Here is a 22,640-nt window from a genome sequence, read left to right as displayed (position 1 = left end):
CTTTAGACATAGAGAACTTTTATACAAAGTACAGTTATACCTGAGTATAAAGACTAACTGCAAGCTGGATACTTGGGGACTATGAATTCTCTTGATTCTATTTTTACTCAGTTCTTCTATTTGTGCCTGTATAGGTCAAAGACTGGCAACTATTCAAATGTCAATCTTTTGGATTTTGAATGAAGTGCCCTCCCCTCCCCCTTTTGTTTGGTTTTTCAAGACAGGGTTTCCTCTGCAACTTTTTGAAGCCTGCCCTGGAACTCACTCTATAGACCAGGCTGGTCTCGAACTCACAGAGATCCGCCTGCCTCTGCCTCCCAAGGACAGGCTCCAAAACCACAGAGAAACCCTGTCTCGAAAAATCAAAAAAAAAAAAAAAAAAGATAACAATTGAATTTCTGAAATCAGGAAGTAAAGACAAGAGAGAAGCCAGGCATGTGTAGTAATATGGGGCGGCGGCGGGGCTGCGTCCCCAAACACCCCAGCCGCCTGCCCTGCCCGGCTAGCTTATGCCCCGAAATAATTACACGGACACTGTATTCTTTTATAAACTGCTTGGCCCTTAGCTCTAGCCCTTACTGGCTAATTCTGATATCCCAATCAACCCATCTCTAACAATCTGTGAGCACCGGTCTTACCGGGAAGATTCTAGCCTAAGTCCATCCTGGGTCAGAGCTTCATAGCGTGCGTCTTCCCTGGAGCAGGTAGCATGGCGTCTCTCTGAAGCTTCTGCTCAGGAGAGCAGAGCTGCAGAGTCTGAGCTCACTTCCTCTTCCTCCCAGCATTCTGTTCTGTTTACTCCACCCACCTAAGGGTGGGCCTATCCAATGGGCCTAGCAGTTTCTTTATTGCTTAGCCAATGAAATCAACAAATTGATATATGACACTCCCACATCAGGCATGGTGGAACACACTTGTAATCCCAGCACTTGGCAGGCTAAGGCAGACAGGATCATGAGTTTGAGACTAGTCTGGGTTACATAGTAAGTTCAGGACCAGTTTGAAGTATGTAGTAAGGCCGTGTCTCATAGAGAAATCACACACCTCCTACTCCCACCCTCCACCCCACCACTCAGGAAAGGATGAATCTTGGAAGCCTATTAGGTTTGTACAATAAAATATCTATGCAGTCATGCACTATGGAATCTGATGGTTCAATTACTTATTTAGTATTAGATGTTACCAGTACCTTGTTGCACAATCGAAATGATTTTTTAAAAAACATTTTTAACTTCTGATAGAAACACAGTATCACATGGTTTCTCGTCAGAGTAAGGCTTGAGAATGAGTACAGAAAGGAAAATAATTTGCTTTTGGTTTTAGACTAACTAGGGTGTGTTTGTTTTCCTAGTGAGCTCAGCACAATGCCTGGACTGATATTGTAATCCTGAAAATGAAAGTAGTTTGTAGTAGTTCAAAGGTTTTATTATTAGGATGGATGCTTGTATTTATTACGTGAAAAGCTATCTAGCAGTTGTTTTTTTTTTTTTTTAATTTTGTTTTGTTTTTTGAGACAGGGTTTCTCTGTAGCTTTGGTACCTGTCCTGGAACTAGCTCTTGTAGACCAGGCTGGCCTCGAACTCCCAGAGATCCGCCTGCTTCTGCCTCCCAAGTGCTGGGATTAAAGGCGTGTGCCACCACCGCCCGGCTTCTAGTAGTTTTTGTGATTCAGTCTACCCTCCTTTCTCAAAAGGTTTAGCCAGTTTCTTCTCTGCAAATTTCATGGGCAGTGGGATTTAATTTCTTCCTATTCTTTTGGGTCCTCGAAAAGAGGTATTTTGTCACTTAGACATGTGCTATTAATTGAACAACTTTTGTTTTGGAGTTATAGGTATATGCCATCACAAGGTTTTCAGAGGTGAGGAATGCTTTTATTATATAATACCTGACAAATAATAAATTCATATATATGAGGTATTCATAATAAAGCACAGTTTTTGACCTTTCAGTTTATATTTATGAAGGAGGGAAGGGCTGAAATTGTTGAGGGAAATTCTAGCTATTTATAACATAACAGAACTTAGAACCAGAGTCAGAGTACAGAGGATGTGAAGGAGTCATATTTGGTTGCTGAGTTCAGAACTGGTTAATGGAGGGTGTAGCCTTGAAGGGTGGGTAGGATAATCTAAGTATAGGATTGTCTATTCAAAGAAGAAATTCTTTTTTGTTGTTTTTTTTCTTTCTTTCTTTCTTTCTTTCTTTCTTTCTTTCTTTCTTTCTTTTTTTCCTCTTCCTCTTCCTCCTCCTCCTCCCTCCTCCTCCTCCTCCTCCTCCTCCTCCTCCTCCTCCTCCTCCTCCTCCTCCTCCTCCTCTTTCTTCTTTCTTCTTTCTTCTTTCTTCTTCTTCTTCTTTTTTGACATCTCTGGCTGTCCTGGAACTTGCTGTGTAGACCAGGCTGGCCTCAAACTAACAGAGATCCACCTGCTTCTCCTTCCTGAGTGCTGAGATTAAAGGCATGTGCTACTACTACCTGACTCAAAGAAGAAATTGATACAAAACTCTTCTACTAATCTATACCAGGCCCTTTAGATTACATATTTATTAATTCCAGAGGATACTAACCTCAGCAGTCTTAATCATATGTCTGGTTAAATGGTTTCATAGTGAAACATTTTGTTTTCTTAGACTCTCTGAGGATACTTTTCTTCCCTTGCTAGGCTAACTTTGAATTGTTACTGGCTGTGAACATTTTCTTTCTGTTGGATGGCCTTTTCCCCTAAATTTCCATTTGATATAGCTTTAATTCATTTGAAAACCATTTGGTTTTGTTGTATGACAATTTTCTTTTGCCTATGTTACTGTTTTATTTAAGATATTCTTACAGACACAGCATCTTTGGCAGGTGTCCTGTAGGGCTGAGTTAGTTTTCCTTATTGAGCTTTGTTCTCATTTTCCATTCTATATTTAGCTCTGGGAAGGAGCTCATTCCTGGGAAAAGAGTCACCACCATTGCTGTTTCTCTTTAGTTTTTTAGGTGGTGCTGGCAGCCGGATAGACAATAGCACAGCGACACATTTTGCAGAGGTAAGTTTTCCTTTGACTGGAGACATGCTTAGGAAGGGGGTGGGGATTAAAGGAAGGACAGCCTCACATGGAAGATAAACTGAACCTGTAAGAACACTGTGGTCAAGGGTACCCCGGAAAGATCTGTGTCCTCAGTAGCTAGGGATTGGGCATGTTTCTTCTGAGGAGAACGTTGTAGCCTGTAAGCTGTCCTATTTCAAACCGGGTTCTATTTTCTTTTCCTGCTGCTGTTTTGTGTATATGAATTAGAAGCTTGTGCTGTTTGCAAATCAGTGCTGCAGCCTCTGTGGCATTGGCAACCCTGAATGAATGTTATCCAAATTAATAAAGCAGTTTTCAACATTGTACAATACTAGACTTTAGCATTTACCTTTTGTTAACACAGTAGTATGGCCCTTTCAGATCCTAAGATGGGACCTTTGGTTAATTAACTACTATTTCTTTATATAATGTGGCATCCTTATGTTGAATCTCCACCCCCCCTTCTCTCTCTTTCTCTGCCTGAGGCAGGTTTCATATATGGTCCAGGCAGGCCTCATACTCATTTTGTAGCATTGAACCCATAATGCTTCTGCCTCAGCATCCCAGGAACTAGAATTATAGGTATATGGCAACATGCCTGGTCAAAAAAAACAACAACAGATAAACAAAATTCTGAACTATTATTTGAAAATAGAATACTAGGGCATTAGTCTATGTCCTTGAATATCATTTATTTTTTAATTAGGAATACTTTGGTTATTTACGTGTTTTTCATTGATCTCTTTTTCTTTGGGCTGTGTAACTATACCTGTTGTTTCTTTTGAGAAGAGGTTCATAAGGTTTCACTCTATTGCCTAGGCTTGTCTTGAACTCATGAGCTCAGCTGATCCTCCTGCCTTAGCCTTTGGAAAAGCTGGGATGATAGACATATGCCCTTATGCCTAATTCTTAAGCTGTTCTTAGTTATTCAGTTGAATGGTGTTCATAGTCCATGCTTTTAGTCATTTAGAGACTTGATCCTATGGGAAAACCTAGTTCATTGGATAGCAAATACTACTTTCTTCTGTTACTTGTGTATCTCTCTGTTGCTGGGCATGGAAAGATGGTATATAACTAAAACAATTTTTAATGTTAAATTTTATAATCAGAATTATGGGATTAAAAAAGGTTTGTTTGTTTATTATGTATTCATGTATGCCTGCAGGTCAGAAGAGGGTACCAGATCTCATTACAGATGGTTGTGAACCATGTGGTTGCTGGGAATTGAATGTAGGACCTCTGGAAGGGCAGTCAGTGCTCTTAATCTCTGAGCCATCTCTCCAAGCCCTGATTTTCAATTTTTATTTATGTATTCTTTTTGCTTCAGAATCGTAGTCTTTTCTAATGTAATTGAAGTGCCAGGAGAGCCAGCCAAATATTTTGATATCTGTGTGCAAATTGAAATTTTATTGGTAGTGTGTTTGAAGAGCAATAGTTAATAAGTCCACAAATCACTGAATTTTTCTCCTTTTGAAAATTATCTTAAGACCTGTATGTGTCTTCCTCTCCTTTTGATGACATTATAGTCAAGAGTTGTGTTAAGTATGTTTCCTTTTGCTTATGGCCTATGTAATTCCTAACATCTAGTTCTGTGGTTTTTAGTGACTCTTAACTGCTTTAAGATGAGTTGATGTATGATTCATGAGGAGGAGATGCATTGAGTAAGAGGGAAAATAAATACATGTGGTCAGCATTCTAACTTTAGTATTGCTATATCTGCCACTATGGCATGGGCCATCCTTCAGGTGTTAATTTTGCAGAAGTGATGGTTGCGAGTTCATTACTTAGTTATCTTAGTTATCAATGACAGACAAGTTTGTAGCAAGGATGTAATTATGCCCAGTTTTCTCTTTGTAGAAGTCTCTTGTCACTATTTCTCAATATTTAATTTTATCCTTTTTTTTCCTTTCTGAAGACAAGATCTCTCTATTTAGCTCTGGCTGTCCTGAAACTCACTATGTAGACCATGCTGGCTTCTAATTTCCAGATTTACCTGCCTTTGTCTCCTGATTGCTGGAATTAATTTCCTCCCTTTAAAGTGATGTTTTGCATTTTATAACTGGAAAAATGTCTTTATAATATTATAGAAATTCCCAGTCTTTATAATATTATAGAAATTTGAAGAATTAGGTGAGAATTGTTTTGGTAAGTAGCCATTCTGCCAAAAGTAGGGGCAGGAAGCCAATGTCTGGTCTCCTTGCCTGCACAGCATTACACTGTAGCTGAAGAACAAATTTAAACACATGAGGTGGGTGAGAAGACAGAATACAGAGAGTATCCTGAGCCTCCTGGGGGGGCGTACGTATAAAGTACAGCCTAAGGACGGTCTTTTAGTCTCCAGGAAGGATCATGTACAGGTGACTAAGAGCAGACTCCAGAACCAAGTTACCTGACTCCAGATCCTGGGTGTGCAACCTACTAACTGTGTAACTCTAGCAAAAGTTCTCACAGTCTTTCTGCCTGTCTGTGAGATTGAGTAAATTAACACATGCTAGGTATGTAGACCCCAATATCTGTCCTTCATAAGGGGCTGGTAGATTAGAGCCATGAGTGTACTTCATGGAGAAGGGGTTTAGATTTAAAAAAAAAAATGTAAAAAAAAGATCTTTCTCAAAATAGAATTCTTCCTTCCTTTCTTTCTTTCTTTCTTTCTTTCTTTCTTTCTTTCTTTCTTTCTTTCTTTCTTTCTTATGTATACAATATTCTGTCTGTGTGTATGTCTGCAGGCCAGAAGAGGGCACCAGACCTTATTACAGATGGTTGTGAGCCACCATGTGGTTGCTGGGAATTGAACTCAGGACCTTTGGAAGAGCAGGCAATGCCCTTAACCACTGAGCCATCTCTCCAGCCCTCAAAATAGTATTCTTAAGCTTTATGGGTTTTTTTTATGCCCATGTATCTGGAGATAAAACCTTTTAGAAGGACGTTATCTAGAGCAGCACTTCCCTTCACTGTTCTAGTGGTTATTTTACCAAGAAGGTTTATGCTTGATTTTACTGTGTTTTTCTTTAGTGTGTTGGTTAGACAATTAAATTATTTTTCATAATTAGCTGAATTTCTAAATGGATATATAGTTTTTATTTTTTTTTTCAAAGAATATTTACCATTTTAATGATAAACTTACAGAACCAAAGTTCCAGCGTAGTACAGGTAGGGAGGGAAAGAGCTATAGTTTTTATTTTTAAAAAATTTAATTTTGCTCCAAAACCACAGAGAAACCCTGTCTCGAAAAACCAAAAAAAAAAAAATTTAATTTTGTTTCATGTGCATTGATGTTTATCTGCATGTATGTCTGTGTGCGGGTGTCAGACCCCTTGAAACTGGAGTTGGAGACAGTTGTGAGCTCCCGTGTGCTGGGAATTGATCCTGCATCCTCTGGAGGAGAAGCCAGTGCTTGTAACTGCTGACCCATCTCTCTAGCCCCCTAAATAGATATATTAGAAAAATCTGAGTCCAAGAAAATTTCCCAAATATTTAGTATTTGTTTATTTTCCCTTCTGGAGAGGCTGGAGTTGGGAGGGCAGCTGGGTGAGAAGAAGGCAGAAGAGGCTTACCAGTTAAATAGCGACAGAGCTTGAGTAATGTGTGAGGGCTAAGGAGGGTGAGTCTAAGATGTCACAGAAGTTTGGAGAATGAGAGAACATTGCTATTCTGAGGTTGCTGATGATAACCTGGTAAGTGAGCACAGTTAGTTCCCTGAGGACTCATTGATTACTTGAACGTCTCTGACTAATACCTGGTGACAGTGAGGTCACTTATCAGGACAGGTCACTTTCGTGCAAGAAAGCTTTTGGAACCAGAGGTGTAAGGCTTAGGATAAGGCCCTGCTTCAGTGTCCAAAACACGCACGCACACACACGTACACTCACATACACTGTCTCTCTCAGAGAGTTGGGAGGGAGGGGAAGGAAGAGAGTCTCAAAGACACACAGAGTGAATTGACTATGGCTGCTGCCTCAGATTGGCTAAAAGTAAGATAAAAGAGCTTTCAGGTATACAAGAGGACGGGTTGCTCTGAGAAGTTTATGTAAGTAAAATTTGTTCTGTTACATAAGATGCCTACCTGCCGGTTGCTATATTCGCTGTCACAATGGTCAAAGACTCTAATCCTGTGGATCCAGAACCCCCAAATTAAATGCTTTCTTTTATAAGTTGCCTTGGTCATGGTGTAGTTACGATACAAAGTGGTACTAAGAAATGTCATATTGCTGTAATAGACATGACCATGCTGTTTTTTGGGGAAATGTGGGCAACTTTGTCACTTTGTTCTAGGGAAGTGGTTTAAGGCTATAAGCCTGTAAGTGGAGTTTGAAGGACAGTAGTGCTGAGAGAAGTGTGGGCTGTGGAGACCCTGCGCAAGAAGTTTCAGAGGGGAGCAATCTTAGCAATTTTGACAAAGACTGGGGCTGTATTTTGCCTTTATCTGAACAATTTGCCCGAGGCTAGGTTGAAGGGTTTTGTACAAATTTCATTGGTAGATTTTAAGGCGTACTAATATTAACATGTGGCTATTAGTGACCACTCTTACGCAGATCTACACTGAAAATTAATAAGTAGGGCAAAAAAGACATACAAAATGTACAATTTGAGGAGAAAGGAAGAACGGGAATTTGGTTTATGCTGGAAGAGATAAGGAGGCATGGAAATAAAGGGAGTGGTGCCCATAGCGACTCCCACCCAGCAGAGCCTGCAGCCTGTGGAAACAAAAGACCTAAGGGATTACCTGTTCCTAAGGAGCCACAACAAAGGAAAGCTTGTACTGACTGTGACTCAAGGAGGGGCCAGGTACCATCCCAAGCAGGCAGCAGAGCTTGCCACATGGTGGTTCTGGTTTTAGAGTTTGGAGAGATACCGGAGTACAGGAGCTGTGTAGTCTTCCTCCATGGTTAAGGAAAGCTGCGGAGGCCAGGCGTGTGGCAAGGGAGTCCCTGTCTGGAGGCCTGAACAGGCTGTTGTGTGAAACTGTGACAGTGAAGCCTGGGTTGTATTGGCGATCCTAGGATTGTAGAGATGCCAGTGCTGTGGGATAGACAAGAAGTGCAAGCAGGGAGTTCAGTCATCTTAAGACAGAGAAGCTTGTTGGGCAAAGCTGGGCAGGTAGAACGGCATGGAGTTACAGGTGTGGGGTTTGCTCTGCTGGTTTTCGGTCTGCTGGTTTTTGGTCTGCTGGTTTTTGGTTCAGTATTTCCTCACTATGTTCCCTTTTCTCCCTTTTGGGATGATGATGTGTAGTTTGTGCCGTTGTATATTGGAAGTGTGTAATTTGCTTTTGATTTTACAGGGGTTATAATTAAGAGATTGCCTTGTGTCTCAAAAAAGAATTTGGACTTTTAAATAGTCTTGAAACTGAAAGACTATAGAGATCTTTCTTTCTTTCTTTCTTTCTTTCTTTCTTTCTTTCTTTCTTTCTTTCTTTCTTTCTCTTTCTTTCTCTTTTGTTTTGAGACAGGGTTTCTCTTTGTAGCTTTGGAGCCCGTCTTGGCACTTGCTTTGTAGACCAAGCTGGTCTTGAACTCACAGAGGTCTGCCTGCCTCTGCCTCCCAAGTGCTCGGATTAAAGGTGTGCGCCACCACCACTCAGTGACTGTAGGGATTTTTGAAGATGGACTAGTTACATACATATTACTACATATATATATTAGAAATAGACTTGATGAAAACGATGGTTTTACTATGTTAAAGGACTTGAAGTACTTTTCAAAAATAAAAAGATAATTTCGGTTCTTAAAAGAGACATTGCAAGGAAAGTTCAGACCAGTATCTTTTTAAATATAGATGTAAAGAACATAGGTAAAACTTTAACAAGCAATATATAAAATGGGAAGTATATCATGATCAAGTAGAATTTACCCCAAGAATCTAAGGTTGGTTCAACAATCAAAAATAAGCAAGCCAATATAATTTACCATATTAATACTCTAAAAAAGATTATCTTATTTCAAAACTTACAACAAAAGCATTCTATAAAATTTAACATCCATTCTTGATTTTCAAACTCTCTGTAGCTAAGGAGACTGCTCAATCTGCAAAGTGCTGACTGTTCAAGTATGAAGAGCCATGCTTGATCCTAAGCAGGAAAAACCAGACATACATAGAGGCATATATCTATAACCAGTGTTGGGGAGGCAGAGACAGGTGGCTCCCCAACCTTCCTTGGACAGCTGGTGAGCTCTGGGGTTCACTGAGAAACATTGTCTCAAAATACATATATGAGGTGGAGACAGTTTCATAACGGAGTGTATAATAATAAAGACACTCTATGTGGTGGTTTGAAAGAAAATGAATCCCAAAGGGAGTAGTACTGTTAGGAGGTGTGGCCTTGTTGGAGTGGGTGTGGTGTTGTTAGAGTAAGTGTATTACTATGGAAGTGGGCTTTGAGGTCTTACACATGCTCAAGCCAAGTAAGACAGTTCACTTCCTATTGACTTTGGATTAAGATGTAGAATTTGCTGGGTAGTGGTGTTGTGCAGCTTTAATCCCAGCACTCAGGAGGCAGAGAACAAAAACAGAAACAAACAAAAAAACAAAAAGAAAATGTAGAATTTTTTAACACCACGTCTGCCTGCATGCCACCACATTCCCAGCTGCCTTGCTCTCCACTGTCATGATAATGGACTAAACCTCTGAAACTGTAAACCATACCTCAATTAAGTGTATTCCTTTACTTTATTTATTTTGTTTTTGACATAGGGTTTCTCTGTAGCTTTTGGAGCCTGTCCTGGAACTATCTCTTGTAGACCAGGCTGGCCTCGAACTCACACAGATCCGCCTTCTGCCTGCCTCTGCCTCCCGGGTGCTGAGATTAAAGGCGTGCCCCCCCCCCCCACAGCCCTGTGTTCCTTTAAAAGAGTTGCTGTGGTCATGGTGTCTCTTCATAGCAATAGTAGAAACCCTAACTAAGATACTTTGTTTCAACTTCTGACCTTATGTAAATCAAACATATGTGCACATACAGACAGACACACCTCGGTAAACTAGAAATCAGTAAGAACTGCCTTTCAGACAAAGTGCAAAAAACAGACAAACAAACGAAAACTCTACTGTTAATACAGTTATCAGTGAAAGACTAAGTGCTTGTCCGTTAGGATAGAGAAGACCAGGGTTCATGATGTAGTTCACAGCCAGTGTAGCCTTGAGCTCAAGTCTCAAAACAAAATAAAGCCAGAACATTTCACTGCAAATCAAGACAGTTTTACTTCTTTCTTTCCAGGGAAGATGTCACTCTGTACCACTAGCTTGCGACTCTATTGCACTAGCTACATAAGTATAATGTTAAATAAAAGGGTTGGGAGAACCCTGGTCTTCCTGAAATTCATTCTGTAGACCAGGATGGCTTCGAACTCGCAGAGATCTGCCTGCCTTTGCCTCCTGAGTGCTGAGATTAAAGGCATGTGCCACCACCACCTAGTGATGTATGTACTTCTTAATGTGTACTTGAATTTAATTTACACATTTTATTGAGAAATTTGCATTTGTGTTAATCAAGGAGATTGATCTATGGAGGTTTTTCTTTTTTCTTTTTCTTGTTTGGTAACAGTATAATACTAGCTTCATAGAAAGAATTTGGTAATGCTCCCTTTCTACTTTATGGAATTTTTTCAAAATTGCATTTTTATTTCTTTTAAATTTTATTTTATGTATATGGATGTTTTGTCTGCATGTATACTTGCACATCAGAAGAGGGCATTGTATCCTACAGTTATAGATGGTTGTGAGCTGCCATGTGGGTGCTGAGAATTAAACTCAGGACCTCTGGAAGAACTGCTGAGCCATCTCTCCAGGCCTATTTTGTAGACTCTTTGAGGAGCATTGGTTTTAGTTCTTCAAAGATCTGGTATGACTGAGTGAATTTGTCTGGTCCTGGCCTTTTCATTGAAGACACTTTCTTACTATTTCAGTAGCATTATGTTATAGGAGTGATTAAGTATTTTTCCCTTTTTCTTTCTCTTCTTTTTCTTTTTTTTTTCTACAGGAACTTCCTATCCCAGACTGGACTGGAATTCTCTTTGTAGGCCAGATTGGCCTCAAACTTAATGGAAATCCCCCTCCCCTGCCACTTTAGCCTCCCAAAGACTGAGATTACAGGCCTTGTCACACCTGAGTTTACATTGCCTCTTGGTTTAATTTTTATCCATAGATATCTAGAAATGTATTAATCTCATCTAGATTTTACAATTTATTGTGATATAAAATTTCAAATATTTCACAGTGAATCCCAAGGTTTCATTGGAATTTGCTGTAATATACCCATTTTGTCTCTAATATTATTTATTTGAGTATTCTTTTTTTTTTCTCTGTGGTTTTGGTTCCTGTCCTGGAACTAGCTCTTGTAGACCAGGCTGGTCTCGAACTCACAAGATCTGCCTGCCTCTGCCTCCCAAGCACTAGGATTAAAGGTGTATACCATCATTTATTTTATTCTTATTCTTTCTTTCTAGGACCTTGAGGTGTATCATCAAGTCATTTACTTGAGTTATGTTTTTAATCTAAGCACTCATATATGTTTCCCTCCTAGAACTGCCTTCACAGTTTACCAAAGCTTCTAGTATATTGTGTTTTCATTTGTTTGTAGGAACTTTATACATTCCTACATCTTTTTTTTAGTGAGCCATTGATCAATCAAGAATGCTTGTTAATCTCATCTTTTTTATAAAATGTGTTGTTTCTCTTGCTATTGATTTCTACTTTTATTCAATTATGATCCGATAAAATATAAGAAATTATTTAATTTCTTTTGTATTTGTTAAGAATATTTTTATAGTCTATAGCATGATCTGCTTTGGAGAAGCTTCCATGGCTGCTGAGAATAATGTGTCTTTTGCTATTGTTGGATAGAACATTCTGTAGAGATTTGATGAGTGCATTTGCTCTATGGTACAGTTTAACTCTGAAGTTCCTTTGTTGAATTTGTTTAGATGATATATCTGTTGATGGGAGTAGGTTATGAAGTTATTAGTGTTGTTTCTGGATCTATGTGTTTTTTTATATCTAGTGGTATTTTCAAACTGAGAGGAATTCACACACAATATAATTCACTGGGGGCTGGAGAGATGGCTCAGAGGTTGAGAGCACTGGCTGCTCTTCCAGAGGACCTGAGTTCAATTCTCAGCAACCACATGGTGGCTCACAACCATCTGTACTGAGATCTGGCGCCCTCCTCTGGCGTACAGGCATACATGGAGGCAGAATGTTGTATACATAATAAATAAATCTAAAAAAAAAAAAAGAAATTAATCAGTTTTAGTATGTTCGCACCATCGTATAACCATTACCACTAACTCCAGAGCACTCACACATCACACTCTCACACACATGTTCTCTCTCTGTCTGTCGTTTGTCTTTCTTGTGTATGTGTTTTTCCTCTGGTACCGTCCACATTTCTTTTGAGATGGTCTTCTACCAAATAGGCCAGGCTGGCTCTTTGGCCCCAGGGATCTGCCTATCTTTACTTCCCCAGTGCTAGCACAATTCCACACTTGGATTTTTTTTTTTAATGTGACTTCCTGGGGATTGAATATAGGGCCTTGTGCTTGGAAAACACCTTACTGATTGGAAGGAACAATTTCTCTAGTCCTCAGAACTTTTTCATCGTCTCTAATCTTCTAACCGTTTAATTTATACTTATTATTTCTGCACAGTTCCCCCATATTAATCAACCACCAATCCATTTTCTGTTTCTGTGTAGAACAGTAACTATAAATGAAATCATAAAATGTGACCTTTTCTGATGGACTCTTTTCTACTTAGCATGATGTTTTCAGGTTTCATCATGCTTTAACAGTGCATGCTTTAACTGCTTCCTCATTGTTGTGGCTGCACAGTACATTGTTAGGCACTCACTTTTTTCCTTTCAGTGCTGAGAATCTCCCAGCTTCAAGCCGAGCCTATCTAGCTCCTTGTGACTATCTAGTATTGTGTGTCTATCAGCTGATGGCCACTGGATGTTTACTCTGGGACTCTTAGGACTAGTGCTGCTATTAATGTATTTGTACATGTTTCCTTGAACTATATTTATAGTTACCTTGGTTTTAATAACTAACAGTGAGATTTTTGCTGTTTAACTCTGAGGAACAGACCTTAACATTTTAAGTATGTGGATGTGATTATAGTTGGCTCAGAGAAAGTTCTGCCAAATGGAAGATACCATCTATCCTGTTGGTTATTTTGTTTATATTTTAAGAGATTATTTATGTATTTTTGTGTGTCTCTGTGTGGGTGTGTGCATGTGTAGAGGCCAAGAGAGGACCTTAGGTGTCATCCTGCCACTCTCTGCCTCTTCCTTTGAGGCAGAGTTTTCTTGGCTAGGCCAGAAGCCATCAAGCCCTAGTGATCCTCCTGTCTCCTCCCTCACTGCTTGCTGGGATGTCTAGCTTGTTACATGAGTGCTGGCATCCAGGCTCCAGTCCTCACTGTGGGGAAGTGTACTCAGCTGCCCCAGCTCTCTCTCGTTTATAATGACGCTGGAAGCTTTATCTTATTACTTCTACGGAGAGTAACTTATTTTGTTGTCTTTCAAGACCAAATTTGTCAAACTGTGACTCTTTTGAATGTTTTACTAAGACTCTGTAATTGTTCACTGTTAGAGTCTACTTATGTAAGTTGTGTCCTGAAGACCCAGTTCTGTTAATGAGCTTTCTCCCCCATATGCTTGTGTAAGTCTGCTCTGAGACAGATGACCTGAAACTATTCTTATCCTTAGTGTTGCTTTGGAATAAAATTCTGAGAGGTACTCTTTTGTTCTTTTTTTCTGCAGTTCGGGCACACTGTCATCTGGGGAGGAAAGTAGGCTAGAAATACACTAGTACTATTAGTTTGACCAATTTGCATTTCCAATCAAGTAGCAAAGTTCCTCTGCTAATGTTGGAGGTGTTTTGAGTTTTCTACTTTATTAGTTGTGATAACAATTAACAGTAATCTAAAGAGTATAGTTAACCAGACTAGGAGATGTCTGTGGCTAAAGTACTCAGTGAGGACTAGAGTTGGGATCCTAAGAAACCCGTGTAAAGGGAGGAGGAGAATCATTTTCTTTAGCTACTGGCAAGGTGCCCATGCAGATAAATCTGAGATAACCTCCCTTGTGAGCAACCATACTGAAACTCAGTGGGTCACCAAAAACACACATACCAAAGAAAGCAGTGACAAAAACAAAAAACAAAGCAGAAGGGGCATTAAAGTAGAAGGGACAGGTTGGGAAGAGTAAGAGGACAGCAGAAGTGAAAAAAGGACAAAAGAATTTAATGGGGAGCATCTTAGGTAGGGTTTCTATTGCTGTGAAAAGACACCATGACATGGCAACTCCTAAAGAAAACATTTAACTGGGGTGGGTAGCTTACAGTTTCAGAGGTTCTTCATGGTGGAAAACATGGCAGCATGCAGGTAGATATAGTGCTGGAGGAGGAGCTGAGAGTCCTGTATCTTGCAGGCAACAGGAAGTTGACAAACACTGGGCAGTATTCTGAGCATGAGAAACCTTAAAGCCCGCCCCCACAGTGACACACTTCCTTCAACAAGGCCATACCTACTCCAACAAAGCAACACCTCCTAATAGTGCCACTCTCTATGAGATGATAGGGGCCAGTTACACTCAAACTACCACAGGAAGTGTGTATATTTTATAAAAATACATTATCTACATGTACTACATGTTAGTATCTACATGTACTAACAAACATTTTAAAATAAAAATTTTAAAAAGCCAGTGAATTGTAAACAAATATTTGGATAACAGTTACTTCTGGAGGTTGTGAGAGAGATACATAGAGAATTTCAGTAGCTTTAGAGCGGTAAGCTAAGAGATGATTTATGGACTTGTGATGTATTTTAAACATTTAATTCATATGTTATTTTGCATATATTGAATATAGTATGATGATAATCTTAATCCATCAAATTTACATGACATACTGCTAGTGAAAAGAATGCTATGGCAGTATCCTAAAAATACAAGTCTGTCTCTCTCTCTCTCTCTTTTTTTTTTTTTTTTTGGTTTTTTCGAGACAGGGTTTCTCTGTGGTTTTGGAGCCTGTCCTGGAACTAGCTCTTGTAGTCCATGCTGGTCTCGAACTCACAGAGATCCTGCCTGCCCCTGCCTCCCGAGTGCTGGGATTAAAGGCGTGCACCACCACTGCCCGGCTCAAGTCTGTCTCCTTTGAGATAGCCTTTAGCTAACATATTATAATTTCTGTATATATTATATGAATATAATATAATTCTGTATATATATATATATATATATATATATATATATATATATATGTGAACTTCTGAATTATATTAATTATCTGACTACAATTCCTAACAGACAGTTTAAGGGGAGAATGGTTTATTCTGGTTCATGATTTCAGAGTGTCGTAGTTCATTGTGACAGGGAAGACATCGTAGGACAGCTCAGTCCATGATAGTAGGAGCACTGTTGCAGAGACTGTTCACTCCAAAATAGGAAGCAGAGAGACAGCTGGTTCCACAGCCACCCCATTGTCCCCCAAGAGGCTGTGTGGGATTTTTCAGCTTCTAACCATAGCAGTTTCTTTTTCCCTCCTGGGGCGGGGGTATTTTTGGGATCAGTATCTATATCTTCCTACTTGAAAATAAAATTCTTGTGAAGCAGAAGAGTCTTTTTCTGTAAAAACTTGTTCTGCACTGGAGAGATGGCTTAGTGGTTAGGAGCATCTGATGCTCTTGAAGAGGATTGGTGTTGGGGTTCCCAGCAAAACAGCCTGTAACCTTAGCTCCAGGGGATCCCATGGTCTCTTCCAACCTCCTTGAACACTGCACTCATGCATGCAAAAACATACAAAGTTGAAAACAATCTTTTAAAATGTTACTTTACCTTTCCTTTTCCCCTTTGCTTAGTGATTCTCCTCCCAAACAGCCTTTCTCCCACCCATGTTAATGATGAAAATGTGTACAACAGAGTGCCTTTATCGCACACAGCCACACTTGGCACAGTACTGACACAGTCCCTCTCTGATGTGAGTGCCAAGTCAAGAGAAGGATTTTATAGACACCTGTCTCTACTTCGTGGTGATGATGTGTTCTTTACAATTGGAGAAATGTATTTGCTTTGTTGGGAATGTAGACTTCACTTGTGACAAAACACCAAGGTATACTATTGATCTGAATTGTTAGTTATGCATGGGATGGATGTCTTAGCTTACCTTTAGCTCATATACTTCTGAAGGGGAGACTGGCCAGAGGCAGGTTAAGAAAAGGACCTAGGAATTTGTTTGTTTCCTTACATATGAAGAAAATTCATTATTTCAAATTTTAAGTTATTTATTTATTTATAATCAAACAATGCTAGGGATTGAGCCAAGAGTCTTCCTCATTCTAGGCAAGTGCTCTCTCACGTAGAATTAGGGAAATATATTTCACTGTTTTGGAGCTGTTGAAATTTCAGTGTTAAAAGTAACTTCTTTTCTTTTCCTAATGTGTGTTTTCTTGTTTGTTTATTTTTTTAAACTGATTTTTTCTAGCTCTGGGACCGTCTGGATCACACAATGATTTTACAAGATTTTAGACCATTTCTAACTAGCAGTCCACTGGACCAAGATAATAGAGCCAATGAGAGGGGTCACCAAACTCACACTGACTTTTGGGGACCAAGTCGGCCTCCAAGGTTGCCAATGACGAGAAGATACAGGTCTCGGGGAAGTACTCGTCCTGACCGGTCACCAGCTATTGAAGGGTGAGTTGTTGTTTTGAGTTCTTAGAGATTGTTTCAGTGAAGGACATACTGGCATAATCTAATCTTTATAAGGTCCTCAAACTTACTTTTGTGAACAAGACAGAAGTATAGACAGGATGAAAATGAAACTAAATTGAATGTTATATTCAAGTATTGCCAGTTAAGGATTGGTGATAAAGTAGAGAGTGATAAATCTAATATACTCCATTTAGCATTTTTACTAATCTTGCAGATGAACACCGAGGGAATTTATCAATATTTTAGAAGAAGATGGGTTTGGTAGCTTATGCTTATAAGCATTTGGGAGTCTGAGGAGGATCATGAGTTCAAGACCAACCTGGGTTAAATATTGTCTCAAAAAAGAATGCAGTGGCACATACTTTTATTCCTGTAACTTGAGGGCCGGCTTGTTGGGTTTATGTCCTGCCCAGTTCCCACAGCCGGCAAGTCCCAAAGAAAATCACACAGGGGTCTCCATAAGTTATAAACTGATTGGTCCATTAGCTCAGGCTTCGTATTAGCTCTTATTATAACTTACATTAACCCATTATTCTTATCCATGTTAGCCACATGGCTTAGTACCTTTTTCAGCAGGGCAGGTCATATCTTGCTTCTTCCGTGGTCTGGGCAGGACTGTGGAGGAATGTGCTTCCTCCTTCCCAGAATACTCCTGTTCTCATTGCCCTGCCTCTTACTTCCTGTCTGGTTGCTGGCCAATCAGAGTTTATTTAAAATATAATTGACAGAATACAGAATTGTCCTGCACCATATTCCTAGCACAATGGGAGAGAGGTAGACAGATTTCTATGACTTTTTGGCCAGTCTGGTCTACAGAGTGAGTTCAAGGTAGATAGGTAGGTAGGTAGGTAGGTAGGTAGGTAGGTAGGTAGGTAGGTAGATAGGTAGATGAATGGATGGATAGGTGGGTGGGTGGGTGGATGAATGGATAAAAAGAAAAAGTAAAATGAAAAAGTTTGAAAGATACCAAGAGGCATAGCAAGTATATTACATAGTATTGGAGTCCATCTTAGTTACTTTTCTATTGTTGTGATAAAATACTATGAGCAAAGCAACTTAGAAAAGAAAGTATTTAATTGGGCTTATGGTTTCAGAGGGTTAGAGTTCATCATATCAAGACAGCACAGCAGCAACAGTAACCATGTTGCCTGGAGTGGCTGAGCTTACATCTTGATCAAAGAAATGGTACAATGAGCTGAAATCCCAAAGCCTGTTTCCAGTGACACGTCTCCTCTAACAAGGTCACACCTCCTATGCTGCCCAAACAGTTCCACCAATTGGGGGCTATTCTCATTCAAACTACTACAGAATGCAAAGATCAGAATTAAATAGATGAGAACAGTGGATTAATATGACATTCCTCTGTCATTCCCCGCTTAAAACCAGTTTTTATAGGCTCTTTACATCTATCCAGTAGCCCAGGCTGGCTTTGAACTCCAGTCCTCCTGCCTTAGGCTCCCATTTGCTGGGATTATAGGAGTGTGCCACCAAGCCTGCTTTATATTACATTTTTGTTAAAGGAAAGGGAATTTTTCTTCTACTACCTCATACTCTGTGTTAAGAAAATTCCCTGTGTTACCACATGCTTTTTGCTCACAGATGCAAAGAAAGCTGGATGAGTATAGATTTAACTTTTTATTCTGTACTGAGAGGTGCCAAGGTGAACGGTGTTGAGGATGGATCTGTGATTAGCCAGCCACTGTCTGCTAATCAGTGACACTAGAATAAATGATGTGTTTGAGTGGGGTGTGGGCGTATACTTGTAACCCCAGCTCTCGGGAGGTGAGGGCAGGAGAATCTGGACTTCAAGGCTAGCCTAAACTATACAATGGCTTTGAGACCAGCCTAGACTACATGAGCCTTCAGCTAAAAAACAAAACAAAACAGAAACAAAAGCAAACTAAACAACAACAGAAAGCGGGTGTCAGGTGAATTGTACTGTACGGTCAACATTTTTTCAATGCATAGCAATCGTGAGGGTTTTTTTTTATTTTATTTTACTCTCATTGTAGGTGTTCTCTCAAAATGGTTTGTACATTTTGGTCATTTAAATTATTTCTTAATGAATTCTTTCCTTTGAATAATCACGATTGTATTTCTTTATTTTTATTTTATGTACATTGGTGTTTTACCTACATATATGTGTCTGTATGAGGGCATCGGATCCTCTGGAACAGGAGTTACAGCTGTGAGCTGCCATGTGGTTGCTGGGAATTGATCTCAGGTCCTCAGGAAGAGCAGCCAGTCAGCCAGTACTCTTAACCACTGGGCCATCTCTCCAGCCCCAACCCACCTATTTTTAATTTTATTTAGATGTTGTATTGTTGGTTTTTTTTTTTTTCGAGACAGGGTTTCTCCGTGGTTTTGGAGCCTGTCCTGGAACTAGCTCTTGTAGACCAGGCTGGTCTCGAACTCACAGAGATCTGCCTGCCTCTGCCTCCCAAGTGCTGGGATTAAAGGTGTGCGCCACCACTGCCCGGCTTTAGATCTTGTATTGTGAAATGAACCTGCATGATTTTAGATGTCCAAACATAATTGACTATATAGTCAGTAGTAGTTTTTTTTCCCACTTACTTTTCTTACCAAGTAGAGACTATTTCTTGAAATATGATCAGAAAATACCAGATTACGTTTTGAGGGTTATTGAAATAGGGAATTGGCATGGAACCCATTTTTCACTGTTTGGATGCCATAAGTCTACTATAAGGAATCTGTTGTGCATCTCCCAACACACACATACTTTCTTATAAATAGCCGAGGGGAATTCTAGTTTTTTACTTAGTAAAGATGTTATACTTTCAACTGCTGTCATCTGCCCTCCAGTTATGGATGGAAGGCATGGCTGATGCCAAGGAGAAAGAGTGGAGGATGAGGAGGGACATGTTATATTGAATTGCCAGTCTCTAGAACTCATTGCTTATAATTCATCCCGTTAGACTTAAGTTCCAAGAAGAAAGCAACCATTATTCCTGCCATAACATGTTTTGTTTGTTTGTTTAAGGCAGAATGTTGCCATGTCTTGCCTGGAGTATCCTATGTAGCCCAGACTGACCTTTCAATCCTCCTTCCTCACCTCCCTGTTAGTATAGGGATGAACCACTACACCTGAAAACTGAACTTTGGAAAAATAATAGGGCATATATTAGGAACTGTATTAGTTACTGTGTACATTTCTGGGATAGAATACTTGACAAAAGCAACATAAAGGAGGAAAGGGGTTTGCTTTGGTTCACAGTTCCAGGGTGCAGCTCATCACGGTAGGAGGTCATGGGGGCAGGAGCCTGAGGCAGCTGGGCACAGCTGAGGCAGAGGGATGGGTGCTGCTGCTCAGTTCTCTTCTCATTTTTATTCAGTTCATGCCATCAGCCCATGGGATGTGCCACCCATGTCCTGGATGATCTTCCTACCTCAGCTAAATAAGCCGAATCTAGATAATCCCTTACCTAGAGATTTATTTCCATGGTGATTCTAGATCCTGTCAAATCGACAAGATTAACCCTCTTGGGAACCAAAAGCAAACCTGCTTTAAAAAGAAATTGATTCACTCTCACTAAAATCAAGAAGACAGGAGTAGCTACTGCTAAATACCTTTCAAAAACTAAGAGTCATTGCAGGGTTGGAGACCTGGCTCCACAGTTAAGAGCACTGGCTGCTCTTCTAGTGGATTCTGGTTCAATTTCCAGTACCCATATGATGGCTTGACTCCGATGTAACTCTAGTTCAGGGGATCTGATGCTCTCTTCTGGTTTCTATGGACACTGCATGACCAGACATCAGGCAGGCCACACACCCATATACATAAAGATAAACAAATTAGAAATAAAAATTGTGTGGCATTGTGTCATTGGAATACTTGAACTGGGTGTGGAAGATCTTCCAAGGTTTCTTCACTTGAGTATTAGCAGGAGTCCTTAGTTTCCTCACTACACAGGTCTTTCCATGGTCCCCACGACAACTGGCTCTTTTAGAGTAAATGATCCGATAGAGACAAAGGTAGACGGGAAAAAAAAATCATGGTACTTTTTGTATCCTAATCTTGCAAGCCACACAGTCACTTCTGTCATATCTTGTCTGCAAGGTGTAAATCACTAAGTCTAACCAAGTTTGAAGGGAGAGAAGTAGTGAATAATTTGTCCTGTGGTTTGATACTGTCAGAGTTATGTTGATTAGCTTAATGCCCTTGTTAAGAAGGAAATGGGTCCAGAATGCCTCTGGGTCAGCATCCTTTGAACCTTTTCTCATTAGTATCAGAGACCCAAGGAAATGTTTTGAGAGCTACATCATAACATCAGCTTTTTTTCTAATTTAATTCATAAAAGTAGTATTAATTTTGAAGATGGAACAATTCACAAAGAGCACTAATAGACACATACTCCAGGCAGTGGACTGATTTCTGTTGCTATCTTTGTGTGATAACTGTTGGAAACAATTGTGGTTTAGGGTGTTGGTTGTTGAGTAGTCAGCCATGATTGTCTATAGAATATTTCTGTGTATTTTATATCAGTTTTTCCCTCCTTTAACAGAATAATACAACAGATCTTTGCAGGATTCTTTGCAAATTCTGCAATTCCTGGATCCCCACATCCTTTTTCTTGGTGAGTGATCATTCTTTGTATTATTCTTCTTGAGTAGTACATTTTAGATGCTCTCGTTTCTGTATCATAGAGAAGGAAAAGCTGCATAGGTGAGTATATGGATGTGCCTGGGATGTTGGACGCTATTGTTTGCCGAACCCAAACTCACTCAGAACTGACTTTTCCTTGTGGATGCTCAGGACGGCTGTCCTGGTCTTAAGATACTTAGGATATAACTGCTTCCTTTTCTGTCTTGCTCTGAGGAGAATGTCGAGGTGGAGAATGACATGGTCCCTACCAGGCTTGGTATCTGCTTTGTGAGTTTTCCTTAGGGACCACACAGGAAGATTTTGTGCTTTAAGAATTTTTTGAAGTTGAAAACATAACATTCTACTTTCTTTTCTCAAAGTGAGAAAGTTTTTCAAAACAAATCAAAGACACACATAGTCTAGTGTCAGAGTGACACTTAGGCATGGCAGGAATACAGACAGTGTCTTCTAAGAACCGTCTTTCCTCTAGTTATTTGTAACTTGTAACGTTGCTATAGGAGGGTTTTCTGTTCAGAGGCACCTCAGTCCTTCCCCACATTTATCCCATTTTATAGCCTCTTGTTACTTTAAATGTGATCTAGCTAGAACCTGTGCCTTCATCCAAGGTACAGCACCAACAGCACTAAGAAGTCTGGCCAAGTCCCTTTGTAAGTGCTGGTCATAATTCACAGGAACTGTTATGGCCGCTTTTCTACCAGGAAGTCCTTACTGTGCAGGACACGTGCGGCCTCTTTGAATGAGGGAGGTCTGCTGTAGATTTGGGGCAGCCAAAACACCTTTCTTAACCCACGAGCAGTGAGCTCTTTTTATTCTGGGATGTTATGTGGCATTTTAGATGGCTTCACATTTTATTCCAGTTAGGTAAAATTTATTGAGAATGGAAGCACATCTCTAGATAACCTGGTCGGCCTTTCAAATACAGAGAATTTCTTTGCCTCACGATTCTAGAGGACTAGTGACTTTTCAGCTCTGAGAGAGCAGTGTCCATTGCTAGTTCCCCCCAGTGCTATAAGGCAGAGCCCGGCCACCCCACCTAATCCTGTCTGTCTCATCTCATGTATAGGAGCGGGATGCTGCACTCCAACCCTGGGGACTATGCCTGGGGTCAGACAGGGCTTGATGCCATTGTAACCCAGGTGAGGAGCTGCCTTTTGAGAGGGTGTCTGTTCAGTGTGTCTCATGGTTCCATAGGCTTCCTGCATTCCTTCTGCTACTTTCTGAGATGGCAACCACTCTGCTTTCACTGATATTTTGAGCTTTGGGTTT

At 40.0% G+C, this 22,640-nt stretch overlaps 1 protein-coding gene across 1 annotated transcript in view; it reads left to right on the top strand.

Annotated features, from left to right (window-relative positions):
• Window positions 1–22,640, top strand: part of Rnf115 (ring finger protein 115) — a 61,708-nt gene that overhangs the window by 33,388 nt on the left and 5,680 nt on the right. Inside the window, exons 3-6 of the mRNA XM_075978061.1 lie at window positions 2,967–3,024; window positions 16,521–16,732; window positions 21,274–21,345; window positions 22,438–22,510. Coding sequence (XP_075834176.1) covers window positions 2,967–3,024; window positions 16,521–16,732; window positions 21,274–21,345; window positions 22,438–22,510 — 415 coding nt within the window. The remainder of the gene's footprint in view (window positions 1–2,966; window positions 3,025–16,520; window positions 16,733–21,273; window positions 21,346–22,437; window positions 22,511–22,640) is intronic.

Source organism: Microtus pennsylvanicus, chromosome 7 (assembly GCF_037038515.1).
Source record: "Microtus pennsylvanicus isolate mMicPen1 chromosome 7, mMicPen1.hap1, whole genome shotgun sequence".
Taxonomy (NCBI): domain Eukaryota; kingdom Metazoa; phylum Chordata; class Mammalia; order Rodentia; family Cricetidae; genus Microtus; species Microtus pennsylvanicus.
This window is presented reverse-complemented; position numbering and strand designations above follow the sequence as displayed.